The sequence below is a fragment of the Durio zibethinus genome, chromosome 28, assembly GCF_047325235.1.
Source record: "Durio zibethinus cultivar Kanyao isolate XHJ-2024 chromosome 28, ASM4732523v1, whole genome shotgun sequence".
NCBI lineage: Eukaryota > Viridiplantae > Streptophyta > Magnoliopsida > Malvales > Malvaceae > Durio > Durio zibethinus.
In genome coordinates, this window is record NC_143189.1 from 10135805 (window position 1) to 10159440 (window position 23636).

Genomic DNA, 23636 nt, shown 5'->3' on the forward strand with positions numbered 1-23636 from the left:
GATGAAAAATTAACTAATTATGCATAACTCTATCTTTTCAATACTCAATTATTTACTTATTCACCAGAGCAAATTTAACATAATAATTAATGCATATTTCTCTTTGTTTAGAAAGCTAAATTCAAATCATCTTTAATTCAAATAAAAAAAAAAAACTCAATTACTTATAATTGTAATTTCACTTTTAAAATATTATTAAAAATTAATTAACTAATTCAACCACAAAGATAATAAAAATGACACCTTGAAGATGAAAAAAAAGCTTAAACAAAGAGTTTTTAAATTATTATGCAAGATAAATAAAAAATATTTGATTTTGTTTAGGTTATTATTTCAATTCGAATTTTAGTTATGCTCATTTTGGTTTTAAATAAATGCTAATTGTCATAATGTATAATTCTGAAAACTTAATTGCTAGACATAATAAGAGAAGTCACTATCTATCTTTTTTACTTTGATGTAATTAACTACCTAACTAAATCTGTTCCCTTTTCATGAGAGATTTCAAAATTGATTTAGATTTCTTAAAATGGTAGATTCTAGTCTACAAAACAAAAACTATATTCGGGAGTATAGTTACAGGTGAGAAAAATTATAACATTCTCACAATGCCCATCCGAATGATGGTACCAGTTGATTTCATGCTATCCGACTCTTAAATCATATTTATAGTTTTTAACAAATAAATTTAATATTGGAAATTAATCATAAAATTACTCCAATAGTTTGGCAGTAACTTAAGAAAATTTTTTCACCTTAAAAGTATTTATAGAAACTAGTATCCATTGCTGAAAAGGCTTCATCATCGAGTTTAAAAAATTAATTTATTTTTAAAAACAATCAACTAAATCTTATAATAATTTTGTAAAATTTTATTTCAATGCACATCCCCCAATAGTTCAATGAGATTTTTATTTGAAATTTTATTTAGGACTTTATCTTAAGAAAAATTGTTAAATCTTTCAATAATTTAATAAGATTCATCTTTGAGATTTAAATTCTCTAATAATTTGGTAGTACTAAAAATTTTTATAAAAATTATTAAATCTTTCTATAGTTTGATAGATATCATGATTTAAAAATAATTTTTTTCTTTAAAACCAGGAAAATCCTTCAAGGAATTTATGAGTTTAATTCCTAAAAGTTTTATTTAAAAACTTGTAAAACTTTTAATACATTGGTAAGATTTTACTTTAAAATGAATTTTCAAAATTTGAATTTCAAAGTAACGACATCTTCTAATATGTTGGTAGGATTTTAACTCAAAATTAATTTTTAAAATTTTGTAAAAAAATACTCTAAATTCAAACAAATAAAATATCAAGATATAAAGATAAAAAAATTGGCTTGGTTTGATGGCTCAAGACCAATAAATAGCTTGGTTGTAGAAAGGATCAGCTCAGTCGCGGCTCACAACTTGGCTATGCTGCTCAGTCCAAGCAACTTGAAATTAGTTTAAGCCTATGTTTGGATTAAGGTAACGAGAGAGAAAGGAAAGGAATGGAAAGAAAACAAAAGGAAATGGGGAATCATTTCCCTTGTTTGTATATGATATAAATAAAAATAAAAGAAAGGAAGATATGCTTAGCACCCATTGGTTTCACTCAAATTTCTTCATTTTGTAATTACTCCAAATTGGGGGAAAATGAAGGGAAAAGAAAGGAATAAAATTTTTAAATTATAAAATGACTATTATATCTTTATTAATTTTTTTAAAATTATAAAGTATATGATTTTGAACTTCAAAATTAGATTGAAGATACAAAATATCATCTATCAATAAATTTATTATCTCTAATTTTGTTCTTTTATTTTTATGAATTTCATAAATTTCATAAATTTCATTGCTGACTATTTTTATGAATAAATAAAGGAAAATTGAAAACATGAAAAAGTTAACACAAATATATAAATGTTATAGTAAAAACAAAAATTATCAAAGGTTATAATTGAAAAAAAAATAATATAATAAATCGTTTCATTCCTTTTCCATTATTTAACCAAACAATAATTGTTAGAATTTTTTTATTTTTTATTTTATTAATTTTAGTTATCCAAATAAATGATACATATATCCTTTTTTTCCTTAAAAATACCTTCCTTTACTTTCCTTTTTTCTTACTAATGTTTATCCGAATATAGCATAAGGGTTGGAATGGGTGGCGACCGGTCGGATCCTCTCATGGGTTGTCGCATGGATCTGCTGAAATTCTGAACCAAAACGACATTGGTTTTCCTTTGTATAAAATCCCTTTTTTTGTATTTTTCTTCATTTGTTTCATTTGCAATCTTTCTTCTTTAAAAGGTTCTCTCCCCTCCTCTAAAAAACCAAGAACAATGGTCAGAAACTTCAAATCCCAAGATCTTGATGAACACATGTCGCTGCTGTCGTCGGCTATCCTCTGTTGATTTGCAGATGGTTTTTTGCTTTCTACGTACGTTTGAGTTGTTAATTGGCTGAGTGTGTTGATCAATTTCTAGGTTATGTTTCTGTTTTGGTGACTTTCGGCCTATGTTCAGCTGTGAATGACAAAGAGCAATGTGATTGTTTTGGCATCAAGAGTAATGATCTACCTAAATCTGCTGTGTATATGTGTCAACCGGCTATATATGTTTGTGGCCAGAGATTCAGAATTTTGGTGAGCCCAATAATGGCGGTGACTGTGTAAATGGTGTGTGGGTGATGAAGGTGGTATATTTTTTTGGTGACCGATGAAACTGTCGATGGTTGGGGCTATTTCGTGGCTAATTGTAACAAGTGACAGTGGTTTTTTGGCCGATTGTTTATCTGTAATTCTTTCTTCCCAATTTGATGATTTATAAGCCTAACTATAGGCCTTGAGTCCTAATTATAATAGAGTTCCAGATCAAAAGAAGTCTATCACTTTATCATCATCAGCTCAATCTTAAACTTTTAATTATTTTGATTTTAATCTTTAAATTGAATTAAACCAATGAATTCAACCAGATAATAATTAAAAGAAAATATAAATATAAATATAAAGATAGGAAGAAAGTTCAGTTTATTTTCAAATTTCATTGTCATAATAATAATAATAATAATAATAATAAACTAATCACAAATAAATAAATAAATAAACACCAATATCAAAATGAATAAATATTAGATATTCAGGCTTAAGATCGAATCGAACTTGATTGATTTAGACCTCGACTAAATGAAGTGTCTATATTAAATTGTTAACCTTTTAAAATCATTTGAATCGAGTTAAATTAGTTCATTTTTATAATTATATATATTATATTAATTTTTAATTAAATTAAAATTTAAAATGAGTAAAAATTTACGTATACTTAATTTGAGTTTTGAATTATTTCAAGTTTGAATTAATTAATCATTTTATTTTTAGTTATACTTTTATGGTATCGGCAATAAACTTCAAAATAAAATGAGAACACAACACAATGAAAATTAAAGAGCAAAAGTTATGAAAATACAATTGATAATTCTAAAAAAAAATCTTTATATCAAAGTCATGTAGAAATTAAATAATATATTTTTATGAGGATTTCGAAATTCGTGTTGCATAAAAGTTAATCTAGATCGACAAGTTTATAATCGTTTGCTGATCATATTGTTGCTATATGAGTTGACAGTTATAGCTTAAATATTTCTTTTGAAAAATATATCATAGTTTATATTCATTCAGAAAAATAACATAGAGTTAAACATTATTTTGATCGTTATGATTATTTGAAATATTTTTTACTCTTTTTAAATTGAGAAATTGGTTGGTATCAAAATATCAAAAAAATCATTTTGAATGATAGTAATAAGATTGAAGCAACAATTGGAAATATACCATATTTTCACTAAGTAAAAGACATTTTTAAGAATAATGTAAATGTAATTGTTGTGAACTTAATTTTTTAAAAAATTCTTATCTATTTATTTTTATAAACTTTATTTCGTAAACTTTTCTCATTACTTTTAGCATATATATATATGTATATATGTAACAAAATTGTCACCAAAAATTATATACTAAAAAATAGAAATATAAGGCAAAATTTATAACTTTCATTGTTGGCATAACACTTCAAAATTTTTAATCTTTTATATGCTCTTGTATTTTGCTAGTAGGTATAAAAGTACATACTCTAATCATTCAATTAAAGTATTAATAAAGTTTATTTTAATATATACTATTTTACCATGAACTAAAAATTTTGAAGAATATCATAGAAATATTAACTTAATATATATTGTATATATTTATTTAATTTAGTTTTGATATTTGCAATAAAATAAAACTTATGATTTTAACTTATTATTACATGTTAAACTACAAATAGCAAATTAAGAGTATTTGCTCATTGCTTTTCAACTTATCTACACTTAAACTATTTCTTACTTTCTTTCTCTACTTTACAAATTATATCATATAGCATATATTACGGTTATTTTCTTTTTGAATATACACAAATCAATGTTAACATAATAGTAGATAATTGATAACTCAATAATTATTATTAAAAACTTAAAAATAATCAGTATAACTTAATAGTAATTATCAATAACTTAATAGTTAATCAATGATAAATTAATAGTAAATCATGGATAACTTAATAGTAATATAATGATAAAGTAATATAATGATAACTTAATAGTAAATGAATAATAATTTAGTAGTAAGTTATCGATAACTTAATAGTTAATCAATGATAATTTAATAGTAAATCATGGATAATTTAATATAAATCAGTGATAATTTGGTAGTGAATAATGAATAAATTAGTAGTAAATTGGTAATAATTTTGTAGTAAATAATCAAAAATTAAGTAAAAAATCAACAATAACAAAGCAGTAAGTCCTCTTTGAGGCTTGCAATCTATCCAAACCCTAAATTGGAGAAGCCTCTCCTTACATTATACTTCTTCACATAAAAATATACATAATAATATAATAGTAAATCATTAATAATTAGTAGTAAATTATTGATAACTTCATCGTAAATTAATAATTTAGTAATAAATTACTAATAATATAGTAGTATAATACTAGAATTTAGTTGTAAATCAATTATAACTTTATAATTAATCATTAATAACTTAGTAGTAAATTATCAATAATTTAATAATAAATCACTCTCAACTTAATAGTAAATAATTCATAACTTAATAATAAATCATTCATAAATTAGTAGTAAATTGATAATTTGTAGTAAATAATTCATAGCTCAATAGTAAATCATTGGTAATATAATAGTAAATTAATGATAGCTTAATTATCAATCAATAACTTTCTTATACTTAAAGTTGTCAAGAATTGAATGATGGTTAGTAGCAGAAATAAAGTTAAAACTTTCATCTTGGAAGATTAGGATAAATCTATCATGAATTTATTCAATAAAAAAATTCTAAATTTTTTTTAAGTAAAAAAAAATTCTAAATTTAAATGAAGTAATAATGTTATTATATATAAAAAAAATATCTCATATATTGTTAGTGGACTTTTTAAATTTCATATCTTATAGTTGTAAACGAATAATGACATACTAATAAATCAAGAATAGCTTAATAAAAATAAGTGATAATTTAGTAGTTTTTTTAAACAATAACTTAGTAGTTAATTATTGATGACATAGTAATAAATCAATGATAAATTAATAGCAAATTAGTGACAACTTAATAGTAAATCAGTTTCAGTTTAATAATAATTAATTGATAAACTTAAAAAATCATAATTAATTTAGTAATAAATTAATGATAATTTAATAGTTAATTATTGAAATCTTAAAAGTAAATCATTGATAATTTAATAGTTAATCAATGATAATTTAATATTAAATCATGAATAATTTAATATAAATCAATGATAATTTGGTAATGATGGATAAGTTAGTAACAAGTCTAATTTGTAATAATTTTAAATAAATAATTAAAAATTAAGTAATAAATTATTAATACTATAGTAGTAAATGTATAATAATATAATAGTAAATCGTTGATAATTTAGTAGTAAATTATTGATAATTTAATAATAAATTGGCAATAAGATGGTAGTAAATTACTAATAATTTGATTGTAAATCAGTAAATTTTAGTAGTAAATTAATTAATCATTAATAACTTTGTATTAATCATTGATCAATTAGTAGTAAACTAATTATACCTTTATAATAAATTATTAATAACTTAGTAATAAATCATCAATAATTTAGTAATAAATCATTTATAATTTAATAATAAATCATTGATAATTTAATAATAAATCATTAATAGCTTAATAGTAAATCACTAATAATAATGTAGTAAATCAATAATAACTTAAATTTTCAATTATGGATAATTTTTTTTATACTTAAAGTTGTTAGGAATTGAATATTGGTTACTAATAGAAACCAAGTTAGAACTTTCATCTTAGGAGATTAAGATAAACCTAACATGAACAATGTACCTATTAAATAAAAAAATTAGTAAAAAAATTCTAAATTTAAATGATGAAATAATGTTATTATATAAAAAAATTATTTTACATGGGACACACTCTTTGTTGCGAGAATTAATTGTTGGATGTATGATGTTACCAATTTTATCAATAATTATAAAAAATACATTATAAATTACCAAAATTATATGAAAGATTACCAAAATTACATTAAGAGGCTATCAAAATTTTATCAAAGATTATCAAAATTGTATCAATGAGTACAAAAATTGTATCATAATTCACTAAACTAATATTGAAAGTTACTGAAATTGCATAAAAATTCTCAATCTTATAACAAAAGTTACCGAAGCATATAAAATATTATTAAAATAAAAATTATATAAAAAAATTATTAAATTTTACTTATATTATACCAAAAATCAAAATTAAAGTTAAAATTTATCGTTATTATCATACTATCCAAAAAATTATTTCTACAATTGAATATTTAAATTAAAAAATTACGCATGTGTCAGAATTAGTATATATATATATATATATATACACACATATATATATGTCAATATTATTGGTGCATACATTGAAACAAAAAAAATTACAAAAAAAAAAGAGAAGAATTAGAGCATCATACTTTAATTAGTCAAGCTACTTTTGAAATGCAGGAATTGAAGTGCAATTTTTCGATACCTAAAGCAGATAATGCAGAGCAATTTTTGAGCCATCTATGCAAAACTAATACAAGTTTCTAATCTCACAAGATTATAGGGTTATTATGCATATAGTTGCAGTGCATTTTCCCTGTCAAATCCAAAATCATTCCCTTGATAAAAGTTTTTTATGATATAATAAATAACAAGAAGGGAATACAAGAAGCCAACTTTTTAACTAGAAAAAAGTGTTATATCATCAAAAATCATAGTGAAAGAAACTGACATCGATTGTCCTATAATGCAAAGTGAAAGTGAAAGAATCACACCTTTGTTTTTGTGCTTTCGTAATTGAGTCATATCCCACACTATTTTTATAATTGCAAAGTCTCATTATCATCATCATATCGTCTTCTTTACTTTTCAGTTACCATTTTCATCCTACATCAAAAACCAACTAAAAGACAAATCAAACCACTGCCACCCCTTTAACTTGTCATCTCATCCTCAACCTTGTCACAGTTTAGCCTTGTTTACCGAGCGCTTCTTTTGTTTCACCTCCCTCCCCATACTTTAATGCAGGTTCTAAGCTGACTGTAAACCTCAGCCATTTTCTCGAGAAAAGAAAAGGACGTCACAGGCTGTCTGTTTGTTTTGGCAGCATGTGTGAATAAAGGACGAGAGGAAATATATTTATTTTATAGGTTAAAAGTTAAGTGCTAAATAAATTAAATATAAAATATTTTTTAAATTAAATACTGAATTTTTAATATAAAAATATTTGATGTGTTAAAATTAAATGATTAATAGATTTTATTAATTTTTTATAAAAATATACGATTTTGTAATTATTTTTCATTGGTAAAAATTTGAAAGTAAGAAATATAAAGATTAATGTAATTAAATAATTCTTTTCTTAAGTATTGATAAAAATTAAAAAAAAAGTTATTTAATATTTAACACTTTTTTATAAAAAATTTTAATTAATTAATTTTTAAAATAATTTATTAAACACATTAAAATAATTAAAATAATTGAATATTTTAACTTTTAAAAGTTTAAAAAGTTTCAATGATTATCATATTCATTTTCTTTAGTTTTGGTTTGTTAATTTTCGTGCAAAGAGGTGACTGACAAGTTACCGGCTGCAGCAGTGTCGGGTAGGAGTGAGGGATGAAACGCCGCACTAGCCTGGCAAACAGACAGCACGCGAGGTGACTAGATACGGGGACAGCAGGTAACCCACCCTAAAACCTTGCAAGGGGTCTCAACACTTGAGTATTAGTCTGTAGCATTTGGGTGGCGGTCTGGTTCATGCCCCACAGTCACCTCGATTTGGACCCACTTTGCACGCCATCTCCCCTCATCCTTACCTTTACTCACTCTCTTCTTCCTGCATGTGAATGTCACACTCTTTAACTATGGCCATGCCATGTATTGCAAGTGAAGATGACAATTTTATTTATAATCAATGAAGAATTTAATTTTTTATTCGAATAAAAACAAAATTTGATATTATATTATAAATATAAAAATAAAAACAAATATAATTTTAAATTTAAATTTTTATTAGATATAAAAATGAAAACAAATAATATAATACATGTCTTATATTTTTACCTTATATAAATTTATATATATATTTAATAAATAAAAAATTATTTAAATATATAAGATAAAAATTAAAAAAATATTTTTTATTTTTTATTTTTTTAAAAAATTATAAGTATAAAAATTAGACATACTCATTAAATATTTGTAAAAATATAAATATAAATAAATTTAAAATATTCATTAAATATAAATATAAAAATAAATATAATATAAAAATTAATAAATAAAAATAAGAATACTCTACCCCACCTATCTCTAATTAACAGGAGATGGTCTCACCAAAGCTTAGACCGGCAAGTTTTTATTTAATATATAAAAATGTAAAAAATTATTATAATATAACTTAAGTCAATATAAATTATAATTTTTTTTTAATTTTTATCACGTATATATTTTTATTAAAATTTTAATCACATTGTATATATTTTTATTAAAATTTTAATCACATTATCTACTCCCGGGAGACGCATGATAAACCACTAAAGTAAACGCATACAGGGAGGCGGGAAATTTCACGCGCTAATTTTGGGAGTAAGTATTTTAGTAATGCTTTTTTTACGAATACTTTTGCCATTGTGAGTGTTGGGGGTGTCCTAGCTAAAACTCACATTTTAAATAGATGTGGAAACCTGAGGCTTTGAAGTGTGAAATTCCCGCTTGAAAGAGAAAGAACACAAAACCCTAAACCCTGGAAATTAAAGAGTGAAACCAACAAAACATAAAAATAAAAAAGAAATCATATTTGTGTGAATTCAACAATCCATAGCCAAGACGGGTCTGCCTTTGTGGATGTTGGGGTTGGCTGCGGATCGGTTGCGAGCCGACATGAACCGTTTGCTCGCTTTCCTCTTCCACCAGGTGATCATCACCACTCTTCTTACTCCCTTCTTTCTCATTTGTTTTACTCTTTTTCTTCTTTCTCTTTTCATAAGCTTGAGAAAGAAAGAGTGGTAACCGCAGGCTTTGTCCTCAGCTGCTCCATTTCTTTCTTTCCTTCACCAAATTATGCCACCCTTAAAATTCTAGGCTATTTTCTTGTTCTTATCATCCGTTGAAGACTTGGTTGAGAAGCTATTGAATAATTATTGATAAAAAAATAGTGATGGTGTTTGTTCAGGGGATACTAGACGAGCAATTCTTGCAACTTCAACAACTTCAAGATGAAAGCTCTCCAAACTTTGTATCTGAAGTTGTCAACATCTACTTCCACGAGTCCGAGAAGCTTTTAAGGAACCTCAGATCATTACTGTAATTAATTTCCTGCAAATACCTGTCTTTTGCTTTTAACTTGCTTAATTGATTTCTCTCAATTAATGGGAATGATTTCCTTTTCCTTCTCACTTCCTCGGGGTTGTGCAATAATGCGGCTGATATGTCTGAGTCTCTCTTTCTCTGTCTGTCTCTCTCTTATCTCTCATTTGAACTTTTTAAGTATGTTGTTTGAGTAAATTGTTAATGTATAGAGTGATGGGACAGGATGGATAGAGAGTTCTCGGACTACAGGAAAATGGGAAACCATTTGAATCAGTTTATGGGAAGCAGTTCTAGCATAGGTGCCAAAAGGGTCAGAAACGTTTGCGTTGCCTTTCGCGCCGCTTCTGAGCACAACAACCGTGCTGGGTATGCATGCCTCTTCCTTTCTACCTCTACTTTTGTGCTTCCACACCCCTCACTCTTTTTTCTATGTAGTAGTACTACCATATATATTTTTTATGGCAAAATATTTATACAGTAATGGCATTAACGGTCCAGGATTTTTTCTCCAAAGGATTCACTTAAAATATATAAAAAATTATCAACGAATATATTGATTGTCAAAACAAAAATGTTTAGAGAAATATTTAGGAGTGCCTTTTCCTTTTTTTCTGTTTTTCAATCTTTGAAGATGTCCATAAATACCCTAGTTCAACGTATAGATCGGCCTTGGTATAGTACTATGTCACATACTAATTTCTATAAGATGATAATTCACACCAAAGTTTCAAGTTTACTTTTGGCTTCATTATTTTATTTTTAATCAGAAAACAAGCCCATTGCCCACATTAAGACAATCCTAGATCTGCATATGGATAAAGCCTGCTAAACAGATGTGTTGGCATTTCAAATGCAGGTGCCTGACAGCTTTGGAGCTCCTAGAACATGAGTATTGTTTCCTCAAGAATAAATTGCATGAACTTTTCCAGGTACATTTTCATTGATTTTCTGCATTTCTTTTCCCTCTATAAAACCTAGAAGAAAAGGCAATTTATCAATATTAAGTACTAAAAATTATCACTATAATATTCTGTGATAATGATTCAGATACAGCAGCAGAGAGTACTAGCGACTGGAGTTAGATACCCAATGTAGAACTAAAGCCAAAAAATTTAATGCCATAACATGGGGGAGTTCTTGGGCACCTTTCTTGTTACAGTTTTTTGCTAAAACCAAAGCAAAACCCGAAAGCAGACTTTGTACTATTTGTAGAGGAAAATTGGAAAAGGGGTTGTTGCCACTGCAGCCGGTGTCTTTAATGTTGAGTCATTCATTCTTTTCTTTTTCTTAAGTGTGCTGCTTCGGTTGTAACTTTTGAATGCAAATGAATTGTAGTGGAAAGTTGACATCTGATATTAGGGGTGTAAATGATACATTAGTACTCGCAAGCTACTCGGGTTCGATTCGAAAAAAACTCGAATTCGATTCGAGACTTACCGATCGAGCAGCTCGACTTACCGATCGAGCCGAATTCGAGTATTCTTATATCTGACTCGAGTAGCTCGCGAGCCTAATCGAGCTTTTATATTTAAATATATTTTTATTTTTTTTAATTAATAAAATATTTCGAATCCGAGTTCGAGTTCGAGTTCGAGCATGAATAATCGAACTCTTGTCGAATATACGAATCGAGCTTATTTTTACATATTAATCGAGCTTAATCGAGCGAGCTCGAGTAGCTCGAATTCGATCACGAATCGAGCTCGAGCTTGAAAAATAAAATTCGATCGAGCTCGAGCCGAGTATCGAGTCCGGAGTTGTGAGTCGAGCTCGAGCTCGAGCTTCTCACTACTCGGCTCGGCTCGGCTCGTTTACAGCCCTATCTGATATTCTGCTATCTGATTTGAAAAATCTCTCAACTTTAATGCCGGATCTGTCGTTATTATACTGCTATGAATTGTCAAAATGATAACTATATAACTAGCCTCAGCTTCAGGCATCATGATCTGCTTTGAACTGTTTCGACGTCTCAATCAATTGAGGACATCCTCGTCTGGTGGAATTTTCGTAGTTGACCATAAGAACATGTCGTCCAAATTGAAATATGCCAAATTGAAAACAAAAAAAAAAAAAAAAGGGAAGCCAACTTCAAGTGCTTATGGTCGATGAAACCGAGTAGATTATTCGACCACTGAGGTTATCAAGTTGCCGACTGCCCTTTGCCATTTCTTTTCACCTTGAGGATCAAAATTAGAAAACATGGCAATCTAAAATCTAAAATCTGGCCATTGACTCACTTGCTGGCGATATTCAAATAGAATCGGACAAGTAACCCTGAAAATTTGTAATTAAAAGAATTCATAGCTTAATTCAATTAGTTTATACAATCACCTTTAAAAAAATAATGTTCAATAAATCTAAGATTTAAATCTTAACATATATAATTTCTTCTTTTATTTTCAGATTACAAGCTCTTTTAAATAAAATAAATAAATAAAAAAAAGAGTGCTTTGAGACTGGTTTACAAAATTAAAAATGCTTTTTAATCGGAGGTTTTTAGTCCATTAACAAGCTTTTGAAGTCTCAATTAATTACATTACATGTCAATGTGAGTAATTGGACAGATTTTTTAATTCAAAATATCTTATGAAATAGCAGGTCTCTCACAAGACTTCTGTCAAGAGCAAACTGCAATTACAAGTAAAGAATAAAACAAGTCTTCCTTCTAAATGGTAAGGGACAATTCTTGTTAATTGAAGAAGTTTGGGACTGTTTTCAGAACAACAATCAAGAATTAGGCATCCAAATTGATCCAGCATCAGCAATTGAACTCATTTGGAGCCACGGGTGGTGGGTAATAGGAGCTAGAGAGGACCAAGTTTTAAAAATCCCTTTATATATATATATATATATGTATGTATAATATTTATATTAAATACATTTAAATTGAGTCTTAATTCAAAAAAGTTTTTTTTTTTTTTTGTGATTTCATTACTTAACTCTATATGTTGAAATTTAATATATATTTAAATCACATTGATATTTGCTCATTTATTATATCCAATAATTATTATTTACAAATTCTCAAAATCAAAAGACTTATTATTATAAGTATTAAACTACAATCACGTGAACTTGTCAAAAGTCAAATTAATTTTTTTAGCTTTTTCAATAAGACTTTAAGTGTGTATTTGGTTTATGAAAATAAAATTATTTTTCATTTTCATTTTCATTTTCACGAAAAATAGAAAATGGATTAGTAAACTTATTTGGTTGAAAAAATAAAAATATTTTTTAGAAAATAAAAATGAAAACAGGGCGAAATGAGAAAACAAAACAAAAAAAATGTTTTGATTATTTTCAAAGAAAATAGAATGGAGGAAATGGAAAAGTTGAAAGCACGAAACTTTTAAAAATTTTATTTTATTTTGAGATAAATATTTAGGGAGCAGACTCGTAAAACCTAAGGATGCTTGCAAAAGTAACATGAAACCATCCAAATTCCCCAGGTTCGAATCATGAGGTCTCAGTGCCTCACCACTTATATGCTTGAAGTCCCCGTTGGCTTTGAAATTCCCACCATGAAAGCATCCAAAAAAAAAGTAGCATTTTTTGTGAGTCCATTTTTTTTATATATAAAAGTTGAGTTTGTCTAAAAAGTTAGATGATATTTTATCATTATATTATGAAATTTATGGTCATTGAATGATTAATAAATATTTTTATATAAATTTTTATGTTTATTTTAATTGCAATTTGCTTTTATTATTTAATTATATTTTTTAAACGATGCAATTTAATTATTTATTTAATTATTATATTTATATTTTTTATTTTAAAAATGCACATAGTAAACACATTTTTATAATTTTCATTTTGTACCAAACATATTTTTTAAAATTCAAAAAATATAAAAAATGAAAAAAAAATATTTTCATAAACCAATCGCAAATTAAGTTTCCAACCAAGTATCAAATGTGTTTTCCCTTTTTTTTTTTTTTTTTTTTGGTACAAGTGACCAAAGGCTAGGAGATTTAGGAAAAGAAAAATTGCAAATTTTAAGAATTGCATTCTAATTTAGCAAGAATTCATCTCCTTGAAAAGCTAGCTAAAAAATTAATTTGGACTAAGTCCTACATTCTTTTTTCTTTTTAACTTATTTGAACTTTTCCGATCTCCCTATCTTTTTTCACTTTTATTTTTTTACTTTAGATGTCTATATTGTTGTAATTTTCCAACCAAAAAAAATCATATTGGAATTACTTTACCAAAGAATAGAAAAACACCATAATTTTTAATCTCAAATTTTGATCATCTTTATTTAAAAATATATTTAGTTTTCTTGGTTTGATAAAATATTTAATGATTGATTTATTCGAATCTCTTTTTATTTTAATTTTAAATTACCAAAAAAAAATTTATAGTTCATTGATAGATTGTGTAATTAGTAATTCTACCATTAATTGTAAATCTTATTATTTTTAAAATTATAATGTTGTCACAGTAATAATTTTGTTTATAATTTTATAAGCACGTTATGTTTTTATTAGTATATTATTTGCACCTATATTAATAAGTATGATAGAATTTTGTTTTTGTGAAAAATAAAATAAAATATTTTATATATTATTAATTGATCCTCAAAAATTAAATATTAAGATCTGATATTTTTTAGAGCTCATGCAAATTCCAAATGTAATTCCTACAAATTGAGGTCCACGTAATTTAAAAAAAATATAGTTTGTTGGACACCATTTTTATATCAACTTAAAAAAAAGTAAAACAAACATTAGAAACCCCATGTTTGACCTTATTTTTTTTAAAAAAAATTATACAAGTATATGGTGCATTGCTGAAAATATTAGAAATGAATTGGTTACATTGAATATTGATTGCACAAGAAGTAAAAATGAATTGGTTATCTTGAATACATATTGCGACAATGATTTGTGTGACACAAGAAACCAGAGTTGGTTAATCTTTGACCATTTACAAGCCTAAACTCTGCAGTAGAACCACAGCCCAAGCCGTAAAAACCAATGAGTAAGACGATCTTAACCAACCTTGAGCTTCAATATCCTGCAAGAAAAACAATGTTGGGAAAATCTATTGATCATAAAACTGATTTAATAAGCCCACACTAGAAATGAAAAATTACTGTCAGTTGAAAATGCTAATATTTGAATCTCATACTTGCTTATGTTACTTTTTAAATATAACTTATATAAATCAGTTGAACTAAATCCTAACTTTCTGGATTAATTACTAGTTGTCAAAGCTGAGATATATAAAACTTACGCTTAAATAGAAAAAAAATTCAAAAATTAAATAATAATTCAAGCTCATATCATTTTATTGCAATCAATTGAGATTTCAAATATTTATTATTATCCAATTTAACTCTTAAACATATATTTTCACCTAATTGAATCGTTAAACATCTATTTTTATCCAATAATTGAGCTCTTGATTAGATGGAAATAAATGTTGGCGGTTAACTATTTTTGTCTAATAAGAGTTCAATTGATAAAAATAAATGTTTAAAAACTTAATTTATTGTAATAAAACAATAGGAACTTGTATGATTATTTAATTTTAGTTGTGTTTTTTAGTCATGCCGGCGACTTAAATGATCATTTTTCACTTTATTAATGGCTTCCTCGCACTGTTTTAAATTTATAATACATATTGCTACAAAAGATTCAAGTTATAATTCACATTTGATTGATAAATTTGATAATGAAAAGGCAAAACATAAATCTGCACGAAATCATGATTGATGAAATTGGAATATGAGATGGGCAATCCAGAAAACCATACCTTATATGATAGTAGTGAAGGGGCTGCTGCAGAAGGTACAAGTCCAGTGAATCCAATATCATAGGCTATGCTTCCATCAGGCTTAAACAATCCAAAGTTTCTCTCAGAAGTTGGCCCAGGCTTCAAATTTTCATTGAACAATGCAAAAACGTAAGCCTTCACAACCATCTTTGGCCTGAATGGGGTTCCCTTCTTTTTAGCTAGCAGTTTGCGCAAATTCCGATTGTAAGTCCTTGCATTCTTCACTGTTGCACCTGCTTCATCTGCATCCCCACGAGAAGCCCACCCAGTTTCAGAAACAATCACTTCCATCTTGGGAAAACCAGCTTTTTCCAATGCTACATAAGCTGCGTCAACCTGAGCTTCAAACATGTTATCATAATGAATCTTGGTCTTTGCATCATAAATTCCAGGACTATCTTTGAATAGAGCATAGTTAATGTCAATATGCTCAGGATCATTCTTATAGGCAAGAAATGGATATGCATTTATATAAAATGGAGAACCAATCATGGAGAAAAACTGCAGAAGTGGGCTCATGTATGGAAGAACATCAGGTTTGAAGATGCATGCAGATGGTGGGTAGGAATTGGCAAATACAGCCTCTGAATGTGGACTTGAAACCTGAACTGTATCCTTTAAACCCAACCTGTTAAGAGCACTATAAACATTCCTCGCTGCAGGCAATAAAACCTCCCAAAGTTCCAAATCAGCAGCACCTAATATCTCATTCCCCACTGCTATTCCTCGAATACGAGTTCCAGGAAGGAATGGCTGAACATTTTCTTTTATCCAATTCATGGCACGATCCTCCCCTATACTTATGTCGTTCAAAAACTCATTGGGAAGTCCAACTATAATTTCTATACCAGACCCTTTAAAGGCCCGGAGAACTTCATGATTGGCATCATAGATTCGAATGTGATTTATCTTTGCAGCTTTTAGAAGCGTCACCACACTTTCGGGTGATGGTAGATTGTTTGCTATTTGGCCATAATTTACTCCATAGGTCCATGTGACTGAATTTGCTGCTGAAACTGCAGGACATGACAGAACACGAGTATAAGAATTTCATAAAGATAACTCAGCAAAATTATCCATTTGAGACACGAATTCACTGATCTTGCTACTTGAAGAGAAAAACTCTAGCCTATTTTCTTCTCCAAGTTTTATTTGTGTGATTTACATACATATTTTTTATACAAAGAGGCTATAGTATGAGAATAAGAGAACAAGTTACAAATGATAGGATTCGAACTTCAAACTTACTGAATGTTATATTGTAAAAGTCGTTATAAGAAACTGAACTAAGTTTCCGGTTCATTATATATTTTTTAGAAAGGCTACTTCTCTTGGACGAAAGAAGTATGGATACCAAGAGTAGATATCAGCAAAGCAAAAGAGGAGAGATGAGGATAATGCCATCAGAAATCAGGAAGAAGCAAGCACAAAATGAGCCTCTATCAAGCCTAAAAGTTACTAAAATATAATTGCCATTTGACAATTATGAAAAACACACTTCACCAACAATCCATGTGCATTACATATATTTTCGAAAAAAACAAAAAAAAAAAAAATGATTGTGACAATATGAGAAGTCCAAAGAAAATCAAAGTAGAAGACACAATCAATGCCCAATACAACCCTTGAAAGCCAGAGTAATTCATCAACTCAGCATGCAGCCTAACTTATAATGAAAAAGAGATTAAAATACACTTTCCAATCAGACAATGGAATAAATCAAAGCAACCATATTGCTCAATTTAATAGTATTCAACATTAATTCATTTTTTTCTGTGACTATATTTGATACTTAACAGCAATTGTCTTACATATGCAATAGGTATTAAAAAAAAAGATTTAAAAGGAAAGGTACGTACCAGGAGAGCATATGACAGAGAAGATGAGGAAGAGCCAGAGACAGAGAGAAGAGCCCATATGAGATGTAGGATGATAATCAAAGAAAGTGCATTCCATTTGTAGAAAAGAGGTGGGGATGTTCCAGTCTTTTGTGATATAAAAGATGAAGCAAAAAGAATGCAATACTTGTTCTGCAGGCATGCCATAGACCACCCAAGAAAAGATTCTTAACCTTAGTTTAAAGATGATGTGCCAAAAAGACCTGAAAAATGAAGAAGAAGAAGATTCTTAACCTTAACCCTAAGATCAAAAAAACAGAAATATTCTTACTTTACTCTCAAAGTATGCCTTTTTTGCAGCTTTCTATTCTTGGGGTTTGTCTGTTTTAAAAACAATGTCTTTTCTCTTTAGAGACACTGTTGCTCTTAAAAACACGAGCTCTAAATCATGCAGATGGATAGTTGAATATTTGTGTATACCTTTCTTGGTAGGAGAAGTGAATCATAGTTGATGATGGAAATAAGTTTAGCTTTTGCTTGTAGCTTTTGCATTATAGAGGAGGTGGCATGATTAATAAGTTGCTTATGCTTGGAGACGAAATAGTTTTATAGGTGGCAGGACCCATTAGGCAATGACATCCTAGTGATCATTAGAACAATTCTTATCATAAGGGAAACCTGTGAATAGAGCAAAATGTAATTTAGAAAAAAAAAAAAAACGCCCCCCAAATCATCATGCTTTGAGTTGGAGGATTCAAAGCTGAATGTTAAACAAGTGCGGAAGACACGATTCCACGCACCACGAATGATTAAATGATTCCCTCAAGTCATGAGAGAGACAGACGATATCAACTTCTATACACCGCCCAGCTTTTTCCGTTCTTCGTAATAATCATCATGATAAAATCTGCAAAACGAACATCGGCATATTGCCTAAACAACAATGTCAAGGCATACACCATGCAGTCAATCTATGACACATAAAATGTTGAGTCCAATTTGAAACATGAGCCACTAACAATAAGTTATGCGTTCCAAGTGCCATCAATCTAGGTTCTGCACAAAGTAACAAAAGCTGCAATGTTTGAAACCTACTTCTTACAGGGATACATACTGACTGCTTTCCCTACTTACAATCAAATCTAGCATCAACAGCATAATTGTTACAGTCATCCATGAAATCATAGAGGTTACACGGGCAAATACAAAAAGGATGGTACCAGAGGATAGCTAGGATATTAGATGTTACATTTAGCAGCTTACTGGAGAGGGTCCCGGCAGTTGTGGGGTATCAGTTTGCCCACTTGGTTCAACCTTACCATTTTCAATCAACCCCACATCGACTGCCGTGCCTTTGTCCTCTACCTGAACATTACACTTGCCAGCAACCTCCTGTAGACCTTGTTTCTCTTTGGCATCTCCCTCACACACAGGGATTGCTCCATTTGGATTCTCTTTCTCTACCCCCCTGTCAGCTTCCAACGTCACAGTTTCAGGGTTTTCTGATTGTTTCTCACATGTACAATTCACTTTCTCTGCCTGAGTTTGTGGCACCTTTTCAATAGGGGCTTCCTCTTCTTTTTCAGTTTGAGTTCCATCAACGCAACTAGCTTCTGCAGGTTCCTCTTGAACTTCCATTTGGGTTGGGGTTTCTTCAGCACCAGCAGCCTCTTCTTTTTTCTCATCCCCTGCAGTTTCAGCTAGCTTAACGTCTTTACCAGCTTCTTCTTGCCCAGCTTTCTCCATCTTGACATCACTTTCTTTCTCACCCTCAGCTTTTTCAGGAACAGCCTCTGTTTCCTTGTTTTCTTTCTTTGCACTCAATGATTTGCGGTTTCGCTTCTTCGGGGGTTCCTTTTCTGGCGTTGGAGTAGCCTTGGCCTTTTCACTGATCCTTGCTGATCTTCTTGGGGTCTCACCAGTACCCCAATCAAACTCCGTCATTGAAGGATTACCAGGGTGTGCTTTTAGATACTGCTCCAACTGTTTTCGGTTATTAATCTCCTCTCCAGTTGGTGCAATGAACATGATCTCAGTTTTCCTTGGAGAACTAACTTTCCTGGGAAAAAACTGTAGCAATGAACAGGAAAGACATGTTATACAATTAGCATTACAGCCATCAAATCAAATGAATAAGATAAGAAGCACAATAAATTGAACACTGAAATATGCAAATAAAAATGATCATAAGCCATCTGTGTGTTTTAAATCATATGAAGCAAGTTGAAGGCACAATTTTAGTACAAATGGTTATTGTCTGTCTACATGTCATCAAAGCCTATTTTGTTAAAGAAATGTCCTTGAAGGAGGCCCCAGATATATGTCCGGCCTGATCTCCTATCTGGGTGCACTACAAATTTATTACCCCATTTTAAATCACAGAATATGTCAAATCATCACCAATTTCGAATAGCTCTTCTTACTTTTCTAAACTTTCCCAGGGTCCTCCAAGGTTCTTGTCTAAACTCCTGCTCCTATAACACCTAAAACTAATTGCACTTAATGCTGTACTATTTATTTCCTAGATTTCTCAAAACTGCCCAGTAAGTCACCATTGCTTCCATTAGTATTGCATTCATGATCCTACTTGTAATGGCAGAATCCATTATTATAAAACTGCTCAATTGTCAGTTCATCTCTTGCACAATCAGCCGACAGAACCAACGATAGAAAAGTTTAATGAAGGAATTCTAATTTGCAGCAATAACTAATTTCAAACAAAATAAGATACAGAGACAGAGAAATATGCATCTTACTGGCTGCCAACCTAGCATAATCACCAGCAATAACTAATTTCAAACAAAATAGGACACAGAGACAGAGAAATATGCATCTTACTAGCTGCCAACCTAGCATAATCACCAGCTGTAGCAGTGGGCAAGGTCTCCCTAGTTCTGTTTCCTTTCTTCATTATTCTAATTTGGCCTCTTCCTTTTTCTCTACTTGTTTGGGTGACCATCCAAACTCTAATTGCAACAAGCAGAAGATATACAATAAACGTATAGATAAACTCTCATAGAGTACATATCAAAAAAATTTTTCACATGCGACTCTCAAAAGAAAAACAATTTCTCTGGTCTGCTGATAGAAGAAAACACTAAGCCCTCCAGTGACTTAAAAAACATATCCACCTTAACTCACTCTGCTAGTGTTTACTGAAAGAACCTTCCAATTGGCATATGGTCCTCCATTATAAATGACAATTAGCAGAAAAGCAAACACAACAGTTATAACATTAAACAATCACAAACCAGGGATCCACATATAAACAGTAAATGTGAAAATCACATAAACATGCATAAACCTTTGTCAACAATAATAGCAACTAACTATCAAAAAATTGAAATAAAATGAAAAACCACCAAAAAAACTTTTATATTCAAAAGAATAATTTCTCCAAAATCGTGTTGAAAACATCCAACTGTTTTAAAATCTATGATGAAAATATCCCTTAATCTTTGCAAGGGGGACATGCTAAATGGTTCAATGGACAAAATTGCAAAGGTAAATATGTAAAAAGCACAAGATACAAACATCATCATGAAGCAATTCATAAGTAGAGAACCATTAAATACAAAATAACAGAAAAGGGTAACTAGATCAGTGTCCACACAAACACATACATAGAAAAAAGGTGTAAAAAAATTACACCAGCTAAAATCCCTCACCGTGGCCAAAAGTAGAGATCACTGAATTACTAAACAGTAACTGTATTACATTACAATTTTAATGCTAATCAATTGCATTCAATATACTTAAAAACATGCAAAAAATGGAAATTCACATTTAACAGATCGGATATTAACAAACTATATGTTATAGCTAATAGCTTTGATTATGCATTCTGTGCACAGAGATGTGATTAAGCATTCTTGCTATCTGCATAGTAACAGAATCAATATTGATTGGATATCAACAAAATTGTAACTAAAACAACGATGGGCTCTGAAATGGCAGGAAAAAGCCCTCTTCTTGATTACACCATAAATTTACAATGAAAAGTAAATTTAAAGCTGAAAGAACAAGTGAAGGCCCCTGCTTGTTTATCATTCTGTAAATTTTTCTTAATGCTCAAAACTTTAAGTTTGTTCATAAATTTAAAGCTTGTTCATTCTGTAAATTTTTTACACCTTTATTATGAATAGCACTTTTAATCAATGAACTTTCAATTTCAAGAGACCATTAATACATGAAACGTGCATCAGGTTATAGAAAACACAACCAACCACTTGAAAGCCAGTTACAACCACAATCCTCTTTGAACAAACATGATTAAATGTGCAATTCATACAAAAAAGCTGTTTCACTATTTAAATTCAAGAATTCTAACCCATGGACAAGAAAATCATCACATTCTCAATGAGAACTCATAGCTATCTCCGGCACTCCACTATAATAGAAGAGCTTGGTGCATGCTTCCCAGTGAGAAGGAACAGGAGAATAAGTTTTGATATTTCAACCATCAAAAGCTAACACCCAACCATCAGAAACATGATGAGAATCCTTTTCTTGCTTATGAATACATCTAACAGCCACCTAACCATAACATATCTAGACTCAAGAGAACAGATTTTGCACATGAAGCATAGCGTAGCCAAAATAACCACGGTCAGCTCCAATTGAAACAAGATTCCTATGCCACAAATCATAAAAGAGACGTGATGCAGAATCAACATAGCAAAATTTAAAACGTTTTCCCTTTAGGCATTAGGTACCACAAACAACGTCCCACTTTTAACCGAGAAGAAACAGCATAACCAGGTCTACATTGATGGTTCAAACCCCCCCCCCTCCCTGCAGGTTAAATCTATGAATCATAGTCCACACATGAGATCCTCTTTTATTTGCCCCATTAATACTTGTAAGAGTCTATCTTACAACATTGATATAATTCGACAATTTCATAATAATAATTTAACATCAATTTGTTTTCAAATTTTAGTACTTTATCCACTATTGCATAACTACTTTGCTAGAGTTTTCTCAACCACTGCTTAAAATGACATTGTTAGGTTTAAAGCACCACAGAAGAAAATGCAGCAGAGTTCAGCTTGGAAAACCAGCACAATTGCCACTGAAACTTTCAAGAAGTTCATACTATAATGCAAAATAGGACTCCCCCTTTCTTCAAAGAGAAAATACTTTGGGAAAAACACGTCAAGCAAAAATTTCTTTTCCTGGTTCTGTTTTGGAAATTTTACTCACCATGTCACAAGTAAACATAAACATTGTCTAAAAGATTAAAACTTCCACAAAACCCTAACTTCAACTATCACCACCAACACAAAGGTAAAACCTTCAAAAGTAACCCTAATAAAGAAAAATTACCTCCATGAACAAACAAAATTACAGCACAAAACCTAATAAACACAAAATAATCAATAAATTCCCAAATTAAAACCAAAAATAGCCCAAAATTTCCAAGAAAAAAAAAGATAAAATACTCAAGCAATATATAGAATTTAGAGGAACAAGCAAATTAATACATAAACAGACAACCAAATTAATAAAAATTAAGACTTTAAAAGAAAAAAAAAGTACCATTTTCTTCCAAGAAGCAGGTGCTGGAAGCTCAATAGAAATAACTTCCTCTTTACTCTCCATTTTTTTCACCTGCAAAAATAACAATTTTTTCTCTCAAAAAACAAAACAGAACAACCAACAACCCTTCTCTCTCTAAAATCTATTTTTCCTTAAAAAGGGTTTGCATTTTTTTTTTTCTTTTCTCTCTCTGTTTCTGAAATTTATGTGTTTTGTGTGCCAAGAAGAGTCACAAAACCGTTGAGTGTTTGGGATTTTGTTTTTTACTTTTTCTTCTTCTTTTTTTTTCCAAAATCCAATGAGGAAGTGATATAGTTACAGCATAAGGTACGGAGAATTTAGTTTAGACTTGAAATGGGAACCAATGCGAATGTGCCACGTGGTTTTCAAGATGATTTTCCGTCGTTTCGAGTTGTTTCGGTTCTCGTTAAGTTTGGCTTTAGGTTTGAAAGAAAACATTTACGCCTGATTTGAGGATGACACGCGTCCTGAATCGAGGTTGAACTCAGAGAGTACTGTTCGGTCCTCGTGCGTCCTGCGAATTTGA

The 23636-nt window shown here is 29.4% G+C and overlaps 3 protein-coding genes across 3 annotated transcripts; 1 reads left to right on the forward strand and 2 right to left on the reverse strand.

Annotated features, from left to right (window-relative positions):
- Window positions 1–9354: 9354 nt before the first annotated feature.
- On the forward strand, window positions 9355–11280 carry LOC111281226 (pseudo histidine-containing phosphotransfer protein 6-like). The gene is made up of 5 exons (XM_022868891.2): window positions 9355–9533; window positions 9793–9923; window positions 10152–10295; window positions 10786–10858; window positions 10977–11280. The coding sequence occupies exons 1-5, from the start codon at window positions 9465–9467 to the stop codon at window positions 11022–11024; spliced, it is 465 nt and encodes a 154-aa protein (XP_022724626.2). The 5' UTR covers window positions 9355–9464; the 3' UTR covers window positions 11025–11280.
- Window positions 11281–14673: 3393 nt separating this feature from the next.
- On the reverse strand, window positions 14674–18487 carry LOC111281066 (Glycosyl hydrolase superfamily protein). Its single transcript, XM_022868649.2, has 5 exons — window positions 18349–18487; window positions 18029–18226; window positions 17570–17811; window positions 15690–16726; window positions 14674–14948 (listed from the first exon to the last, which is right to left on the reverse strand). The coding sequence occupies exons 2-5, from the start codon at window positions 18052–18054 to the stop codon at window positions 14859–14861; spliced, it is 1395 nt and encodes a 464-aa protein (XP_022724384.2). The 5' UTR covers window positions 18055–18226; window positions 18349–18487; the 3' UTR covers window positions 14674–14858.
- A 49-nt stretch (window positions 18488–18536) lies between these two features.
- On the reverse strand, window positions 18537–23384 carry LOC111281067 (uncharacterized). Its single transcript, XM_022868651.2, has 2 exons — window positions 23090–23384; window positions 18537–19618 (listed from the first exon to the last, which is right to left on the reverse strand). The coding sequence occupies exons 1-2, from the start codon at window positions 23150–23152 to the stop codon at window positions 18800–18802; spliced, it is 882 nt and encodes a 293-aa protein (XP_022724386.2). The 5' UTR covers window positions 23153–23384; the 3' UTR covers window positions 18537–18799.
- Between the last annotated feature and the right edge of the window lie 252 nt (window positions 23385–23636).

Bases quoted from the DNA above. Each gene is read 5' to 3' on its own strand.
- LOC111281226 (XM_022868891.2), top strand. From the start codon at position 9,465: ATGTTGGGGTTGGCTGCGGATCGGTTGCGAGCCGACATGAACCGTTTG. The intron at 9,534-9,792 runs GTGATCATCACC...GTGTTTGTTCAG, and splicing joins TCGCTTTCCTCTTCCACCAG to GGGATACTAGACGAGCAATT. The intron at 9,924-10,151 runs GTAATTAATTTC...GTGATGGGACAG, and splicing joins AGGAACCTCAGATCATTACT to GATGGATAGAGAGTTCTCGG.
- LOC111281066 (XM_022868649.2), bottom strand. From the start codon at position 18,054: ATGATTCACTTCTCCTACCAAGAAAG. The intron at 17,812-18,028 runs GTATACACAAAT...TTCATTTTTCAG, and splicing joins CACTTCTCCTACCAAGAAAG to GTCTTTTTGGCACATCATCT. The intron at 14,949-15,689 runs GTATGGTTTTCT...TTTTTCTTGCAG, and splicing joins CTTCACTACTATCATATAAG to GATATTGAAGCTCAAGGTTG.
- LOC111281067 (XM_022868651.2), bottom strand. From the start codon at position 23,152: ATGGAGAGTAAAGAGGAAGTTATTTCTATTGAGCTTCCAGCACCTGCT. The intron at 19,619-23,089 runs GTACTTTTTTTT...TCATTGCTACAG, and splicing joins CTGCTTCTTGGAAGAAAATG to TTTTTTCCCAGGAAAGTTAG.